The 17,641-nt window shown below is 41.8% G+C and overlaps 1 protein-coding gene across 1 annotated transcript in view; it reads left to right on the forward strand.

Annotated features, from left to right (window-relative positions):
• BRAP (BRCA1 associated protein) overlaps positions 1-17,428 on the forward strand; it is a 43,216-nt gene extending 25,788 nt beyond the window's left edge. The window contains exons 10-12 of the mRNA XM_073676324.1: positions 2,799-2,888; positions 5,316-5,419; positions 14,589-17,428. Of these exons, the coding sequence (XP_073532425.1) occupies positions 2,799-2,888; positions 5,316-5,419; positions 14,589-14,937 (543 nt within the window). The 3' untranslated portion in view covers positions 14,938-17,428. The remainder of the gene's footprint in view (positions 1-2,798; positions 2,889-5,315; positions 5,420-14,588) is intronic.
• The last annotated feature ends 213 nt before the right edge of the window (positions 17,429-17,641 follow it).

Here is a 17,641-nt window from a genome sequence, read left to right on the forward strand (position 1 = left end):
CACCCCCACCGATCAGCTGTCATCAGTGGTAGAGGACGCCGGCCGGAAGTACTTACTTGCGGAGTTAGCCGTCTACTTGTAGTTGCTGCCGCAGGGTACTGCACATCAATAGGAGGCGGATGTGTAATACTAATCCACGGTCACTACAAATAGATGGCCAGCTCTGCAAGTAAGTACTTCCAGCCGCTATCTATAACAGCTGATTGGCGGGAGTGACTGGGGTTGGACCCCGGCCGATCAGACATTAATAGGTGATCAATGTAAAAGTAGTGGACAACCTCTTTAATAACCTTCTTGAAAGCAGCCAAGGTGTGTATGCATGTGTATTTCTGCGCATGGCGCTCATACCTGATGCTGAATGCCTATTGATCCTGTGATTTCCATAATTCCATGATTTTTCATTCTTGGTTTAGCAATTTCAATGTTGAGAAGTATAGGTGTAAAAGTTACTAAATTTATAGACCATAATAGTGTTATAAAAGTGAGAAAAATGTAAAGGTTATTATATGTAGAAACAGATTAGTATAGTGCATTACTGCACTGAGACTGGCCTCAGCATTGAGACTCCCCTAGTTGTTGGTGAGGGGCTGCTGTGTGAGTCATCATAGTCTGCACCATTCTTTTCTATGGCTGCAGCAATATATAGTTTACCAATGTAATTGACTCATTTTGTGTTTCTTGTAATAGTTTACACTATGGATGATAAGGCTCAGGCATTTTATTGGGGTGTCTAATGAGGCCAACAGTAGAAAAAGTTTGAGAATCCTGATATTGTTGCCATGTATGGTCCACTTGGCCCTCCAAACATTTTGTCATTCATGGAAATCTAATATTATCAATATTCCTCTTGGACGTCTGTATCTGTACCTATACAATTGAGAGGTGGATAAAGGCTCATTCAGACATCAGTGATTTTTTTTCTTGTGTGCAAAAATAGGTCCGAGTTTTAAGTTTCTTTTTTTTTTTTTTACTTCCTTTATCAGAGTTGCATCAATGGGTTCGTTTTTACTATCAGAGTTTAGTCAGTTTTTCACACATGAAAAAAGCTGATAGGAGAAGCTTGAGAAACCTCCATCAAGCAAAGCGTTAAAAAAAAAAAGCGTGCAAGACACAGATGGCTGATGTTCATTTTTTCTTCTTTTTTTTTGTTATTTTTTTTTAACGGGCCCATAGACTCACATTAGCGACTTTGTTCTGAGACTCGTATGAAAATCGGACATGTCTCGATTATTATGTGTGAACCGCTCCATAGACTGGAATAGGTAAGAGTTCTATTCTTGAAAAATTCTGGTAGAACTCGTACGAGAATAACTCGTGTCTGAATGAGCCCATAGAGTGAGAACATTTCTTAAGAATATTCTGGCACTAAAACGTTGGAAATATTTGTCTAATCTGTTCTTAAAGACTATGGACACATTTGAAATTAATATTGTGAAAATAAATTTGGTTAATAAAATCTCACTAAATTTCAATCTGCAATCTTAAATGCTTCATATTCTCACCACCTGATTTGCAGTTTGCAGTCTGATCCAAGTTTCAGATCTTTATTTTGGGGTTGTGTCTTGCCCAGTAATAGATGGGATGGATGTGAAGTGCAGGGTGCTGCTGTCTTCATTAGCCCATATATCTGCTACTTTTCTAGTAGTGACCTGTACTTCCATCCTTGCCTGTTTTCTCTCTCCCCCATAAGACCTCATTCAGACGTCTGGTTTTTTTTACATACAGGTTTTCACAAATAGAACGCATAAACATTATAATCTATGGGGCTGTTTACATGTCCATGATTTTTTGCAGACCACAAAAAAAATTACGGAGACATTTTCATTTTTTATCCATAGGTGTTTTTTTTTTTTATTGTGTAATATAAAAACCTTAAAATAGAATCCATGAAATATCCTTTATGCAGTATAAAAAACATGTTTGCTGCGTAGAATAGGAAAATATCGAAGGTAAAATCTGGCTATTGTGGTAAACCATCACCGCTGCTGCTGTCTACATAATAACACCTAGACCTTGTCTAATAGATTTGCCTTTTGTAGAATTGCTATATTTCAGTAATGGAGAAGAACAGTCAGGCACTTTGCTCCCATATTATATTTTCCTAATATAGAGCATTTCGGTAAATCTCCGCTTCTCCGTGTTCTGTGTCATTCCGAGCCCTTTGTGCACTTTGGTATCTGTTTCATGCCTGTTTCAATATTGACATAGTGCTATGGGAGGTAACTTGGTTTCTTTATAACTTGGCTTTTTACATTTGATAGGATCCTTTGGCCTTGACATTGCTGGAATTGTTCGTCATTTAAGCCATTACATAATAACTTAGAGGAATTTATACTTGTCAGCAAATCAGTAGAAGATTAAACCAATCTTTAATTTCTTAAAACAAGGTTTGGTATTAAAGGAAAAAAAAACAGAATCCATCAAACAATATGTTTGTAAAATTCTGAAAAGTATTGCATTCCTGCATATGCTACTCTGTGTGCTGCACAGGTAAATTTGTCATAGTCTTGAGCGCATCTCCAAAAACTCTGTCCATTTGGTCATCTAAACACTCGTACATCTACACAAAGCAAAGAAGGTGCATCCTGGAGGCTGAGGAATAATAACAGGGAACTATCATTTAGACTTTGGTGCTAGAACAACATGTAGGGCTTGAGGGAAACTATAGCTGTGTTCATTGCTAGTCAATTATAAGGATTGTAAACTGCAGGGTCTGAAGCCACCAGTGAGAAAAAATGAATCCACTACAGTTCATTCTCTGGAAGATCTATGTTCATTTGTATCTTATCTGGTTACAGTACTCCTACCTTCTTACCAGTCAGCTGGAGTCTCAACGGATCTACTGGGAAAACAAGATTGTACGTTTGGAGAAAGATACTGCGGATGAGGTACATAGATACTTACGCTAATTACTGAATTTACACCTGATCAAACCAATGTCCAAGTTAGCTTACGATTCCACCATGAGTTTTCTTTTTCTATAGGGGTCTTATTACACTTGTGTGCAGAATTATTAGGCAAGTTGTATTTTAGAGGATTATTTTTATTATTGATCAACAGCTATGTTCTCAATCAACCCAAAAGACTCCTAAATATCCATGCTTAATATTTTTGGAAGTTGGAGTGGGATTTTTTTAGATTTGGCTATCTTAGGAGGATATCTGTTTGTGCAGGTAACTATTACTGTACAAAATTATTAGGCAACTTAATAAAAACCAAATATAATCCATCTCACTTGTTTATTTTCACCAGGTAAACCAATATCGGTGCACAAAATTTAGAAATAAACATTTCTGACATGCAAAAACAAAAAAAAAAATTAGTGACCAGTATAGCCACCTTTCTTTATGATGACACTCAACAGCCTTCCATCCATAGATTCTGTCAGTTGCTTGATCTGTTTTCGATCAACATTGCGTGCAGCAGCCACCACAGCCTCCCAGACACTGTTCCGAGAGGTGTACTGTTTTCCCTCCCTGTAGATCTCACATTTTATGATGGACCACAGGTTCTCTATGGAGTTCAGATCAGGTGAACAAGGGGGCCATGTCATTATTTTTTCTTCTTTTAGACCTTTACTGGCCAGCCACGCTGTGGAGTAGTTGGATGCATGTGATGGAGCATTGTCCTGCATGAAAATCATGTTTTTCTTGAACGATACCAACTTCTTCCTGTACCACTGCTTGAAGAAGTTGTCTTCCAGAAACTGGCAGTAGGTCTGGGAGTTGAGCTTCTCTCCATCCTCAACCCGAAAAGGTCCCACAAGTTCATCTTTGATGATACCAGCCCATACCAGTACCCCACCTCCACCTGGTTGGCATCTGAGTCGGAGTGGAGCTCTCTGCCCTTTACTGATCCAGCCTCTGGCCCATCAAGAGTCACTCTCATTTCATCAGTCCATAAAACCTTTGAAAAATCAGTTTAAGATATTTCTTGGCCCATTCTTGACGTTTTATCTTATGTTTCTTGTTCAAAGGTGGTCGTTTTTCAGCCTTCCTTACCTTGGCCATGTCCCTGAGTAGCGCACACCTTGTGCTTTTTGATACTCCATTAACGTTGCAGCTCTGAAATATGGCAAAACTGGTGGCGAATAGCATCTTGGCAGCTTCACGCTTGATTTTCCTCAATTCATGGGCAGTTATTTTGCGCCTTTTTTGGCCAACACGCTTCTTGCGACCCTGTTGGCTATTTGCCATGAAACGCTTGATTGGTCGGTGATCATGCTTCAAAAGTTTGGAAATTTCAAGACTGCTGCATCCCTCTGCAAGACATCTCACAATTTTGGACTTTTCAGAGCTCGTCAAATCTCTTCTGACCCATTTTGCCAAAGGAAAGGAAGTTGCCTAATAATTAAGCACACCTTATATAGGGTGTTAATGTCATTAGATAACACCTCTCCTCATTACAGAGATGCACATCACCAGATTTACTTAATTGGTAGTTGGCTCTCAAGCCTATGCAGCTTGGAGTAGGACAACATGTATAAAAAGTATCATGTGATCAAAATACTCATTTGCCTAATAATTCTGCATGCTTTGTATATGGGTTAAAAATGTCACACTTTTACATTATTTAATTTTTTATTTTAAACTAGATTTTTTTTTTTTACGCTCTCTTAGGTATTAAGAGATCATTTGATGACTTGTACTATATACTGCAATACTTGGTAATTTCCCTATATACTGCAGTACTAATGTCTTATGAAGTTCAGCCACATAATGGGCTTTATAAAAGCACCAACATTTTGGCAAAGAGAGGCTTTAGTATGCCTCTGTTATGGTGACATATTGGTGCCCCACAATAATGACACCTTCACCATTTTTAGAACCATTTAAATGTTGCTGTCAGAAATGAACACTGGCATCTCGATGGTTAAACAGCAGCAATCATAAATAGCTCCTCTCCCTGCGGTCACAGGCAGATGCCGACCTGTATGGAGCGGGCTTAGTCCCTGAGCCAGCTCCATACACCTGAACCAGACTTGCGACGTACATGTACGTCATATGTCATAGAGGGGTTAAATAGGTTGGACATTACTTTGATATTGATTGAACTGCAGCTGCAGTTCTCAGCAATGGCCACTAAATGATGTAATGAGCTGTGCTGTTCCGCTACGCCAGAGCTGATGGCAGCTGATCGGCTGCTGTGCCAAGTGGTTAGATCCCCACAGGTCTGATATTGATGACCTTGGGGTAGGTCATCGATATCAGATCTGTGGGGATCCTTTATTTTCCACTGGTTGCTTGTTACAAGGGCACAGAATGATGATTCTGTTACATGGTATAGTTTGTGTATTTTTTTTTTCTTTTTCTTAGATTAACAACATGAAAGCCAAGTTTAAGGAAACAATAGACAAGTGTGACAGCCTGGAACACCGACTTAATGACCTTGTTAAGGAGAAACAAGTCGTAGAAAGGAGGTTTGTTACGTAACACATGTTCATCTTGCATGTTTGTTTGTTTGAAGATTGTTTAATGTTTATGTTCATCTGTCTACACCGTATGTATAGAAATAATACATTGCTTTTAAGATACTGATCCAGAGCTACACTGGTTGACAACTCTGCTGGCTTCACAGCTGAAATCTCCCACAATCCAACCTGGCTCAGTGTCTGGCCAGTCTCGCTCTGGTGATTTTGCATTCTGGAAGTGTTCTCTTTACTCTGTACAGTGACATGACAAAACCGTTTTAGCTGCACTTTTGGGAACAGCTAGGCTTACAGGGATAAGTTACTCAACAAGCTTGTTAACTGTTTCCACTAACAATCCTCAGAAAAATTGAGTAAAACATTGGCGATAATACGAGATGTAACTGAGGAGCAGCACAAGTAAGTGTTTAGTTTTTATGTAGATTATATATACACTATCATTCTGCACACATTTAACCCCTAGATGACTTATGCCACAATAGTATGGCACAATTGGGAGTCTGCAAAGGACCTGCACCAGCACTCAGAATGGTGACTGTATATTAGACACAGTTCTTTCCACACATTAAATCACAATCCATGGACATCTATTTCAGCACTGGGATTACTGAATGTGGCGGGTGCTTAGGAGCTGAACTGCCTCCACACGTGGTAGATGCCGACTGTTTTACATAACCGGCATCTGTGTCGAACAGCGGCTGGAGCTGAGCTCCGATCACTGCTGTTAACCATATACCGTGGTGTCAAAAAGTGTTTGCCCCCCTTCCTGATTTTTTATTCTTTTGCAAGTGTGTCATACTTAAATGGTTCAGACCACAAAACAAATTAAAATATTAGACAAAGATAACAGAAGTAAACACAAAATGCAGTTTTTAAATGAAGGTCTTTATTTTTACGGGAAAAAGAAATCCAAACCTACAGGGCACTGTGTGAAAAAGTGATTGCCCCTAAACCTAACAACTGGTTGGGCCACCTTTTAGCAGCAACAACTGCAATCAAGCGTTTGCGATAACTGACAATGAGTCTTTTACAACACTCTGGAGGAATTTTGGCTCACTCATCTTTGCAAAATTGTTGTAATTCAGCCACATTGGAGGGTTTCCAAGCATGAACCGCCTTTCCTCCATGACAGCATTGGAGGATGTTGTCCACGCCCTATTGGGGGACAGGAATATAGAGAGTTTAAAAGCCCCTCCCCACCGTCAATCCCCAGTGTTTTCCTGTCCCCCTTGGGGCATGGAGAAATCCTGCAGTGCTGTCGGGCCGGCTGGGCAGCGCTGTATTTTTACCTGTGTTTGCCGGGCAGTGGTCGGTCGGGGTGCTCCCTCCTCCCTCCATGCTGCTCCCTTTTGGGACCATCCTGGCTTCCTGCGCCCCACAGAGGGTAAAGCAAGCCAGGGGATCATTTATGCCGGAGGCCGCTCCTGCTCTCCGGCATCTCCTCTTTCCTGGCGGCCTGGGGACCGTGGACGTCGCCGCGCGCACGGGGCATCCCCGCGCGCGGACCGGAAGTGACTTCGCCGCACGCTCCGGAAGTGACGTCACGGTGGCGGCCTGAGCGTTCCACGCTGAGATGTGTGGTGGGGCGCTCGTGAGCCGACGGGTGCGGTTTGGCCGCGCGCCAAGTGACGTCACTGCGGTCCCATCGCTCCGGTCGGGGCATTCCTTGTGGGACGCTGAATGTTTGATCCAGGACCGTCAAGGCCCATATCAACCCTGGATTGGCCCTTAAGTGACCGGAAAGGAGAGGGGACTGAGGTCCCTTGCTGGGAGGCACGTTTTTTTATTTAAAACCCGCCTGAAGACACGAAAAGGAAAGGCTATTCCCACCATGGAAGGTGACAGGTCCAGTACCCCTGCATCTGCAGAGCCAAGCATGCCCTTGGCTACAGTGAGTAGTACCTGGGTGGTCACTATGGGGTTATCTCGGCCTCATTTTTTAGATGACACTAGATCTCCCCTCCTTCTAGTTACATGGGTTCCCTTCTCTTCCCCTTTCTTAGGAAGACCAGGCCCCCGCTTCTAAGAAGGATAAAGACCAGCCCCGTAGATGTGGCATCTGTGCAAAAAAGCTGTCCTCATCCTATAAGAAGTTGTGTCAGCCCTGTACGGATAAAATAATTAGAGAAGAAAACCCCTCACTGATCGAGGAGCTCAGATCACTCGTCAAACAGGAGGTCCAGGTTGTTAGACGGAAGGTCCAAGCTTCTTTTGCTGCCCTGCTTGTCTATTCTTCCTCCAGGCCCCCCCCCCCCCCCCCCCCCCGTGAAGGATTTGAGTGGGAAGTCCCTAAGGTGGACATCCAGGTGACTAGGGTAGTGAGGAAAACCTCACTTCCCTTTGAGGACTCGTCACAATTAAAGGATCCTTTGGACCGCAAAATGGAAAGCGTCCTTAAAAAATCATGGGAAACCTCCTCTGCCTCTCTCAAAGTAAATATTTCCTCAACTTGTGTGGCCAGATCCCTCTTCAAATGGCTGCCCCAACTGGAGGAACATCTGTCTCAGGGCACGTCCATGGCAGACCTGCTTGACTCCATCCCTCTCCTTCAAAAAGCCACAGGGTTCTTAGCGGACACCTCGGCTGAGTCAGTCCGGATCGCGGCCAGAGCAGCTGCCCTGTCGAATTCTGCTCGCCGTGCACTATGGCTCAAAACATGGAGTGGGGACGTCACCTCTAAAGTTAAGCTCTGTTCCATTCCATTCCAAGGAAAATATGTATTTGGCCCAGCTCTGGGTGAAATCCTGGAAAAGGCCTCGGACAGGAATAAAAAACCCTTCCCGAACAGAAACAGGCTAAGAAACGTTCCTTTCGGCCTTCCCAAAGTCACCCCTCACAGTATAGATCTGGGCGCTGGAGCTATCCTAAAGGTGGCAAGGGCTACAACATCCTTGTACCCCAGCACCAACACCAGCAGCAGGACAAGCGATGACTTGGTCCGTGTAGGGGGGCGTCTCTCGAATTTCTTTCCCCAGTGGCGGACAATATGTTCCTGCCAGTGGATCCTCAATACCATCGAGGAGGGTCTTCTATTGGAATTCGAGAGTCACCCCCCTCAGATCCTGAGGGTCACGTCCCTTCCTTCTCGGGGGGCTCAGGAACTCCTATCGGTCGCCCTAAAAAACCTTCTGAATTTGGGAGTGGTGTCTCTGGTCCCCCCTGGCCGGGAGGGGACGGGTCACTACTCAAAAATATTCCTAATACGGAAACCATCAGGGACCCCACGCATCATAATCAACATGAAGTCCCTAAACCATCACATCAAATACAGACGATTCAAGATGGAGTCTATAAAATCAACTATTCCCCTAACAGGGAAAGACTTCGTCATAGCGACCATAGATTTAAAAGATGCGTACTACCATGTGCCGATTCATCCATCCCACAGGAAGTTCCTGCTTTTTGCAGTCCTCAGGGACAATATAACAGTTCACTACCAGTACAACGTACTTCCCTTCGGCATCTCTTCAGCACCCCGGGTGTTTACGAAGATTATGGCAGAAGTCCTTGCACTCATCCAGAAACATGGCGTCTGCATAATTCCATACTTGGACGACATGTTGATTGTCGCTCCTTCAGTGGCGACTCTCAATCTTCACGTCTCTAAAATCCTTAAAAACCCTTCGGTCATTAGGTTGGGTTCCAAACCTAAAAAAGTCGGAACTCCTCCCTTCATCAAGGAGGAAATTCCTTGGTGTCTTACTGGACTCCAACAAACAGATGTCCTTTCTACCATTGGAGCACCAGACAGCTCTCAGATCCAAAATCTCAAATTTCAGACACCAAGAGAATCCAACATTGAGAGCGACAATGTCTGTATTGGGGTCTATGGCAGCTTGTATCCAGTCGGTGTCGTGGGCCCAGGCCCACTCAAGGCCCCTCCAGGATCATATCCTAAGATCCTGGAACAGAAAAAGGGACTCACTAAACAAACAGTTCAGGACCCCCGGTCGGATAAAAGCTTCTCTTTCTTGGTGGCTAAGCTCCCGAAATCTTCAGAGGGGGATTTCTTGGACCCAGAACCCTCTAATTACAGTGACTACCGACGCCAGTTTACGAGGCTGGGGAGCTATGGTGGCCCAGATTCCCTTTCAAGGCAGGTGGAGTCCCGAGATCAGTGCCAGATCTTCCCACTTCAGCGAGCTAATGGCGGTAGAAAAAACGCTCAGAGCGGCAGTCAACCTAATCCAGGGTTCTCACATCAAGATTCTCTCGGACAATGTGACTACAGTTGCCTTCCTTCGTCATCAAGGAGGTACGAAGGTACACAGCCTAAAACAGATTGCAGGCCGAATATTTTTTTGGGCATAACAACATCTCCTATCACTTTCAGCAATCCACCTGAAAGGCTCAAACAACGTTTAAGCAGACTTTCTAAGCAGGAAAGATATCCAGCCAGGAGAATGGAGCCTGAATCCTCAGATTTTCCAGTCGCTGGTAGCAAAATGAGGTCTCCCCGAGGTAGATCTCTTTGCCAGTCGGTTAAATGCAAAACTTCCCCTCTTCTTTTCATTGGACAGACTAGACAATGCCATGAATTTGGACGCACTAGCCCATCCCTGGCATTTCAAGCTGGTCTATGCGTTTCCTCCAATTCCGTTGATAGCAAGAACCATCCAGAAAGTCAGGTTAGAGAGAGTGGCAACAATTCTGGTGGCCCCTCTGTGGCCCAAAAGGCCTTGGTTCGGGGCCATCACAGAACTCTGCCTAGAGGGTCCGGTGGTACTACCACAGGTCAACAACCTTCTCTCTCAAGGCCCCCTGTTCCATCCCAATCCTCAGTGGCTAAACCTGGCAGCCTGGTTACTGAAGCTGAGATTTTAAGATGCAAAGGTGTCTCGGAAGAAGTTATAAAAACTCTTCAACAGAGTAGGAAACCAGTAATCAATGCAATATACGGCAAAATATGGAAAAAATTCCTATCATGGTACGCCCCGGATATTCCTGATACCTCACATCCCAACATTGCTCGGATCCTTGATTTTCTACAGAGTGGATTGGAGTTGGGTCTCAAACCCAGCACTCTTAAGGTGCAGATTTCAGCCCTAAGTTCCATATTCGACCCAGATTTGGTCTCTCATAGGTGGATCAAGAGATTCATAACTTCAGCACTCAGACTTCACCCAAGAATTCAGTCTCAGGTCCCATCCTGGGATCTAAATGTGGTACTCAAGGGTTTAACCCTCTCTCCCTTTGAGCCTCTATCCTCTAGCACAATACAGACTCTCTCATAAGACTGCCTTCTTAGCAGCCATCACTTCAGCACAGAGAGTAGGAGAACTACAGGCCCTTTCTATCAGAGAACCTTACATGAATGTGACCGAAGATAGAATTACGCTTCGCCTGGACCCTTCCTTTCTCCCAAAGGTAGTTACGGATTTTCATCGTTCCCAGGAAATCATCCTTCCCTCCTTCTGCCAGAAACCTTCCAATTCAAAGGAAGCAGAATTCCACCTCTTAGATGTCCGCAGAGCTGTCCTTTATTATCTTCAACAAACTGAGTCTTGGAGATTGGATGGGAACCTATTTATACAGCACTCAGGGCAGAACAGAGGAAGGAAGGCAGCTAAATCCACTATAGCAAACTGGATCAAAAAGGCTATTGAGGAAGCCTATAACAACCTACATATGAATCCACCGATTGCCTTAAAGGCTCATTCTACCAGATCCACATCAACTTCATGGGCCGAAAGAGCGGGCGCTTCTACGGAGCAGATTTGCAGGGCAGCTACATGGTCTTCCCTTCATACGTTTTCTAAACATTATAGATTAGGCTCATCATCCACTACCCTTTGGTAGGAAAGTCCTACAAGCTATTGTCCCTCCCTAATAAAATATCGTTGGTGTTCCTCGAATGCTGTCGTGGAAGGTGTATTGAGAAAATAGAATTAGTCCTTACCGGTAATTCGGTTTCTAGAAGCCTTCCACGACAGCACGAATTTCTCTCCCTATGGATTCCATATAACTGTCAGGTAACCATTTTCCAGGTGATCTTGGTAAACACTGGGGATTGACGGTGCGGAGGGGTTTTAAACTCTCTATGTTCCTGTCCCCCAATAGGGCATGGACAACATCCTCCAATGCTGTCGTGGAAGGCTTCTAGAAACCGAATTACCGGTAAGGACTAATTCTATTTTTAAGGTCTTGCCACCGCATCTCAATTGGATTAAGGTCAGGACTTTGATTAGGTCATCTCAAAGTCTTAATTTTGTTTTTCTTAAGCCATTCAGAGGTGGACTTGCTACTGTGTTTTGGATCATTGTCCTTCTGCATAACCCAAGTGCACTTCAGCTTGAGGTCACGAACAGATGGCCGGACATTTTCGTTAAGGATTTTTTGGTAGACAACAGAATTCATGGTTCCAGTTATCACAGCAAGTCTTCCAGGTCATGAAGCATCAAAATAGCTCCAGACCATCACACTACCACCACCATATTTTACGGTTGGTATGATGTTCCTTTTCTGAAATGCTGTGTTACTTTTACACCAGATGGAATGGGACATACACCTTTTGTCTCGTCAGTCCACAGAGTATTCTACCAAAAGGCTTGGCGATCATCAAGATGTTTTCTGGCAAATCTGAGATGATCTTTTATGTTTGTGACCTCTTGGTTGAGTCATCGCTGCGCTTTTGGTGTCATTTTGGTCGGTTGGCCACTCCTGGGAAGGTTCACCATTGTTCCATGCTTTCGCCATTTGTGGATAATGGCTCTTACTGTTTGTTGGAGTCCTAAAGCTTTACAAATGGCTTTATAACCTTTCCCAGACTGATAGATCTCAATTACTTTTTCTCATTAGTTCCTGAATCTCTTTGGATTGCAGCATGATGTCTAGCTTTTGAGGATCTTTTGGTCTATTTCACTTTGTCAGGCAGGTCCTAGTTAAGTTATTTCTTGATTGAGAACAGGTGTGGCAGTTATCAGGCCTGTGTGTGACTAGGGAAATTGAACTATGCTTACCAAAGATGTGATAAACCACAGTTAATTTATGTTTTAAGGGGGAGCAGCCAATCACTTTTTCACACAGGGCCCTGTAGGTTTGGATTTCTTTTTCCCTTAATAATAAAGACTCTCATTTAAAAACTGAATTTTGTGCTTACTTGTGTTATCTTTGTCCAGTATTTAAATTTGTTTTGTGATCTGAAATATTTAAGTGTGACAAACATGCAAAAGAATAAGAAATCAGGAAGGGGGTAAACACTTTTTCACACCACTGTAAATTCTGCTGCCAATCTCTGATTTTGATATTTTAAATGGAGCGGTTTCCGGGGTGCAGCCCAACTCCCATTCGCACCCTTGATGCGATTTCGTGGCAACAATATGTTACCATGGCAGGTGGAAGCTTTCTGAAGACCCCTGCAGCTGCGATCTTATAACTCTGGGGAAGCTCAGCCATGATATTTCGGTATGTAGTATAAGCGATCAGACAATCGCAGATTTGTCTCCTAGGATCAAGAAAAAATTTGAATAGTTTTTAATTTTCACCAATTAAGAATAAAGAAGTTAAAAAAAAAAAACGTACTTGGTATTGCCGCGTCTGTAAAAGTCTAGTCAATCAAAGGATAATATTTAACCTATATGGTAAACAGCCTAAAGTAAAAAAAAACAAAACAGAATAGTGCTTTTAGGTTTGTTGGCTAATATACTTGCAAATATTTATGTATGCTAGTACGTAAAGAGAAATGCCAAATAATATAATTTTCAGTATGGCATTTGATAAAGTGAGCAACCAAAATATCTCTGCAAAGGAAAAAAATAGACTGTTTAAAACACAACATTTTTACGTATACACATATCAATATATAACCATAAATGAAATGATATATATAAACTAATTATAAACATGGAATAAATCTATTGCATTATTTCATGTGACTGGCGAATGGCAGAACACTGAGAGGTTTAAACAAAAATTCTTTAGGTCCTTAAGAGGACCTTTTAGCAAATTTTTCATGAACTGGACACACAATTTAATTGTGGCTATAGAGTGGAATAAAATGTTTGTGGGGTTTCTTTAATTGTATTTTACCTCTCTGTTGCAGAGATAGTAGCAATCAAAGTATTTGGGGCCTGATGAGTTAACTTTTGTTAAGTCCAACTGGGTGTTAGTTTTCACTGGGGGTGTATACTTATGCGTTTCCCAATGGCAGCAATACAGAAAAAGAACATGCCCCCCCAAAGCTTGGGTTTCTCAGTTTGTGAGATGTAATGATACCGTTCTGATCTCATAGTTTAACCTCATGCATGATTAGAAAGTACAGCTGAGTTTCTATGTCGCATTACAAACTCTTCAATCAACTTTCTTCCTCCCTTAAGACTGTCAGCTCTACTGTACTGCATCTTCCCCCAGACTGCCTGTCCAAAAATGAGTATCACTTATGTCTGTTATGACACCCAGCTCTGCTCTGAACACCTCTCACACAGGAGTAGCTTGCTGTGCTTCTCACTGCAGAGCGATTACATGTTGACCATAGCACTACAGAAATAATTGTGAACCCCACTCTAGAGAGGCAGTAATGGGGAAGGGGCAGTTCCGCAGAGCTGACAGTGCGAACAGAGGAGGAGAGCTGATAGTTTGTAATGTGACACCGCTAAACTCGGCTGTGCTGCCCATCAACCCACAGGTACCTTATTTGAAAGTTGTTACATCTGTGCTCTAATCTCCCAACACTTTCTAATTATGCACAAGGTTAAACCAGGAGATCAAAGCTTTATGCTTACATTTCACACATTGAGAAACCTAAACTATGGTGGATGTGTGTTCTCATTCTGCTGTGATGCTGCCTGCTTATGATTATTCAGTATCATACAGGGAAAATAAGTACACCTCCCCTCCTAGTCAAAACTGTCTAATAACACCCACTTAGACGTAACAAAAGACAACTCATTAGGTGCCAAATAATTTGATTGCTAATATCTCCACAATGGAGAGGTGAAATAAAGCTAGCCCTGTGTGTGTATAAGTATATGTGTAAATATATAATACTGGTCTGCAGCCACTATTAAATCATGTGTCATTAGACGTGAAAAATTTGGTGAAAGGCCCTTTTTAAGAGCAAAAGTGGTTGGCTCTTTAAATGGTTAATACATTAGGATATCATGCTGCCAGCTGGGTACACATACCACTTTTTTGTTTCCTAATATTTATGTGTTTTTGCTAGGTGTACTCAGCTAAATTCAAAGGTGTCAAAACTATCCACTGAACTGAAAGAAGAGCAAGAAATGAATAAGTGCCTACGAGCCAACCAGGCTGTACTTCAATCCAAGCTAAAAGAAGAGGAAACTCTAAAAAAAGAAGCCTGTGAGCAGAAGGACATGCAGATCGTGGAAATGCAGGAGCAGCTCCGTGATGTTATGTTCTACCTAGAAGCTCAGAGAAAAATCAATGAAATGCCAGACGATGCTCGACAGGAAATTCAAGATGGCCAGATCAACATAGCAGTGGCGTCCTCTAGTGCTTCTCCAGCATCAGGGAAATCACGGAAGGGTCGTGGAAAAAGAGGCAAATAGCACGCACAGTAGTTTCATTTATCTAGAATTTTACCTTATGGCCTATGTTTGTTTTCCCTTTAGAGTGGAATAAATTAAACTGCTGCAGGAAAGTGTGGCCAACATCATTGCTCGAATGTGAGGAATCCAGATTCATTATTCATAGCACACTTTAAGCATAGTTTCTTGTACCAAATAATCAGAGATGGAAACATTGACTTTCTCTGGCGAGCCTTTAAAATGCTAGCCTAATGCAGCTTGCAGTGAAGCTCTCAATAGTCCGTTTTAAGTGTAACCGTGTGTAAATAGCAATTCCTTGAGTGATTGTAATCATTGGAATTGCTCCCATTACGCAAGGGAATATTCTAATTATATTTGGCCGGGGTGCATGAAATATTTCAGACTTCCTGGACTTGACACATTAGCCCAATACAGAATGCTGCTTACCTGTCTTGATGTAACTTATTTAGATAATACCATAAGATCAGGGAATTTCTGTTTAGGAAATTTCCAGATTGGTTCTCAAAGGAGTTTTACTCTGGATTTAAGAAAACAAACTAAATAAGTGAAATGCTAGAATTTCTTTACACAATCATGACTTATTTTAGAGTCATGCTACCCAAACGCAGCTTTAGTTTTTGTCTACATTTTGAGAGATAAGTTCCATAAAATGATATTGTGGCCTTTATGGATGGATGGTAACAAATTTGTAATGGAAGCCAATTACTGAAATGGTATGTGGACGAGCTGTAAACTTTAAATCCAGTTTCAGAAGTAGTTGTGAATCTTTGTACATTGTTCTGCATTTCATAATTAAGTTGTGTCTCACAACAAACTTTCTGTTCTAGTTGGAGGCCTAACTGTTAATTTGCCCTTCAAAAGGGGGGGAGGGATTGATAGCTTTCAAGTAGATTTCAGATGGCCTAATTCCATTTATCGATTACTTAGCTGATTTGTGCAGAGAGCCATGATAGAGGCTGTCTTCTTGCTGGCCTTGAGAGTTGGGCTTTCTTGGACTGATCCAACATCCTTTCACAATTCTCACTCTGGAAAGAACACAAAGGTCCTAATTCATCAAAGCATTTATACCAGAAAACTGTCATAGAAAGCTTTGAAAAGTCACAATTTTTTGCGCATCCCAAGACTGAGCAAAAAGATCTGGAACTCTTGGCATTTTCACCCAGCACCAACAAAGTGGGCACAGCTGGTGCAACAGGCATGGCGACCCTCGCTTGTCAAATTCATGGTGAGCGATGGTGTACCTTACACCCATAACCCAGTCCAGTCCCAGTCTGGAGTAAGATTTGTGGTGAGGTGAACATGAAGGCGCGCTTTGCCTTATTCATTAAAAGGCGTTGCACCTGTTAATGAATCGGGAGCCTCTCGCTCCTCCCAAAATTCTCATCAAGACCAGTGTTTTTCATGGGGCATTAGTGTGATTGAGCAGAGGTTCGTCTGTGCTAAGTATAACTTTTAAAGTGGGTAGAATGGGGTGCCTGAACTTCAAGAAAAAGGGAATTTTTTTGTAAAGTGTTTGCCCTAAATTTTACTCTTAAGCACTACAGCTGCTGACATGCACATAAAAAAAAAATGAAAAATTGTCTATTGTATTGACAATACATTTATAATTATAGAACATTTTTGAGTTGCAATCAAAGGATTTGCACATAGGTTTTTATCTCTCACCTATGTAGGTTATGGTTTTTTATTTTTCTATAAATTACATGTTAACTATTTCATAGTGCTCAGATGTTGTTCTTCTACTATTGATAATAACTGTTTTAAGAAATGTCTACTTTTTGAAACCATGAGCACATTTGCCGTTATGTATGTTTTGCGGCATATGAAATATTTTTGCATAAGAAAGAGGGTTTGCAAGACGGAACTAATTTTCGGTACAAACCCTCTATTTCTGGTTCAAGTTGCATTGAGGCCAGCTATGGATGTTTCTATAATGTTGACCATGGCTACATGTCCATAGATATCAAGACAAGAAAGAAATGTAAACAAAATGGGAAAATATAGAAAAGCTAAAAAAAAAAAAAAAACGTAAAAGAAACGCCCACAATATAATTTCAAATGGTCGCGATCTGTGGTATTGCCAAACATTTTCTTTTTCAGAACCCTGATAAATGCCATATTAGGATTTCTGAATTCCCTTGTATTAGGTCTGTTCAAACTGCTTATTACAAGTGTCTAGAAGTTTGTTGTCCAGATTATACACTTTGTCCCTGGTTATAATGTTCTCTGCTTCACTCAGACAGTGCAATTCTGTTGTATTGAACCTAGTCTCTAACTGATTCATGTACATCACTACTTATACAGCCTGAGTAGCCCATACGAGTGGTGATTTTTCTCTTCATATAACTGTACCTGTATGACTTGTCTTTTTTTTTGTTAGTTTCACAAAGCCTTTGCATGTATACTCATGACGTTTTTCCTTTTATATCTCTAATATTTCAGTTTGCTTTTGCCGTTTTTGCTTAGAATAAATTATTTCTTAATTTAAAAATTCATTGTACCTATTGATTTCATATGCTCTTGGTTATACCATTTTTAATAAAAAGCTTGGATGTCTTAAGCTTTAGAAATATTCAGTAATAAAATCTCTGGTTTGTATAACCCAGTGCTAGATGGTTTTTGTCAAAAAAAAAAAAAATTGGCTAGTGCCATTTTTTCCAAAATGCAGCGTGTTCTCTTGGTATGGCAATTTTTTTTTTCTTTT

Source organism: Phyllobates terribilis, unplaced genomic scaffold (assembly GCF_046119375.1).
Source record: "Phyllobates terribilis strain yellow unplaced genomic scaffold, ASM4611937v1 Scaffold_1__5_contigs__length_1240528914, whole genome shotgun sequence".
Taxonomy (NCBI): Eukaryota; Metazoa; Chordata; class Amphibia; order Anura; family Dendrobatidae; genus Phyllobates; species Phyllobates terribilis.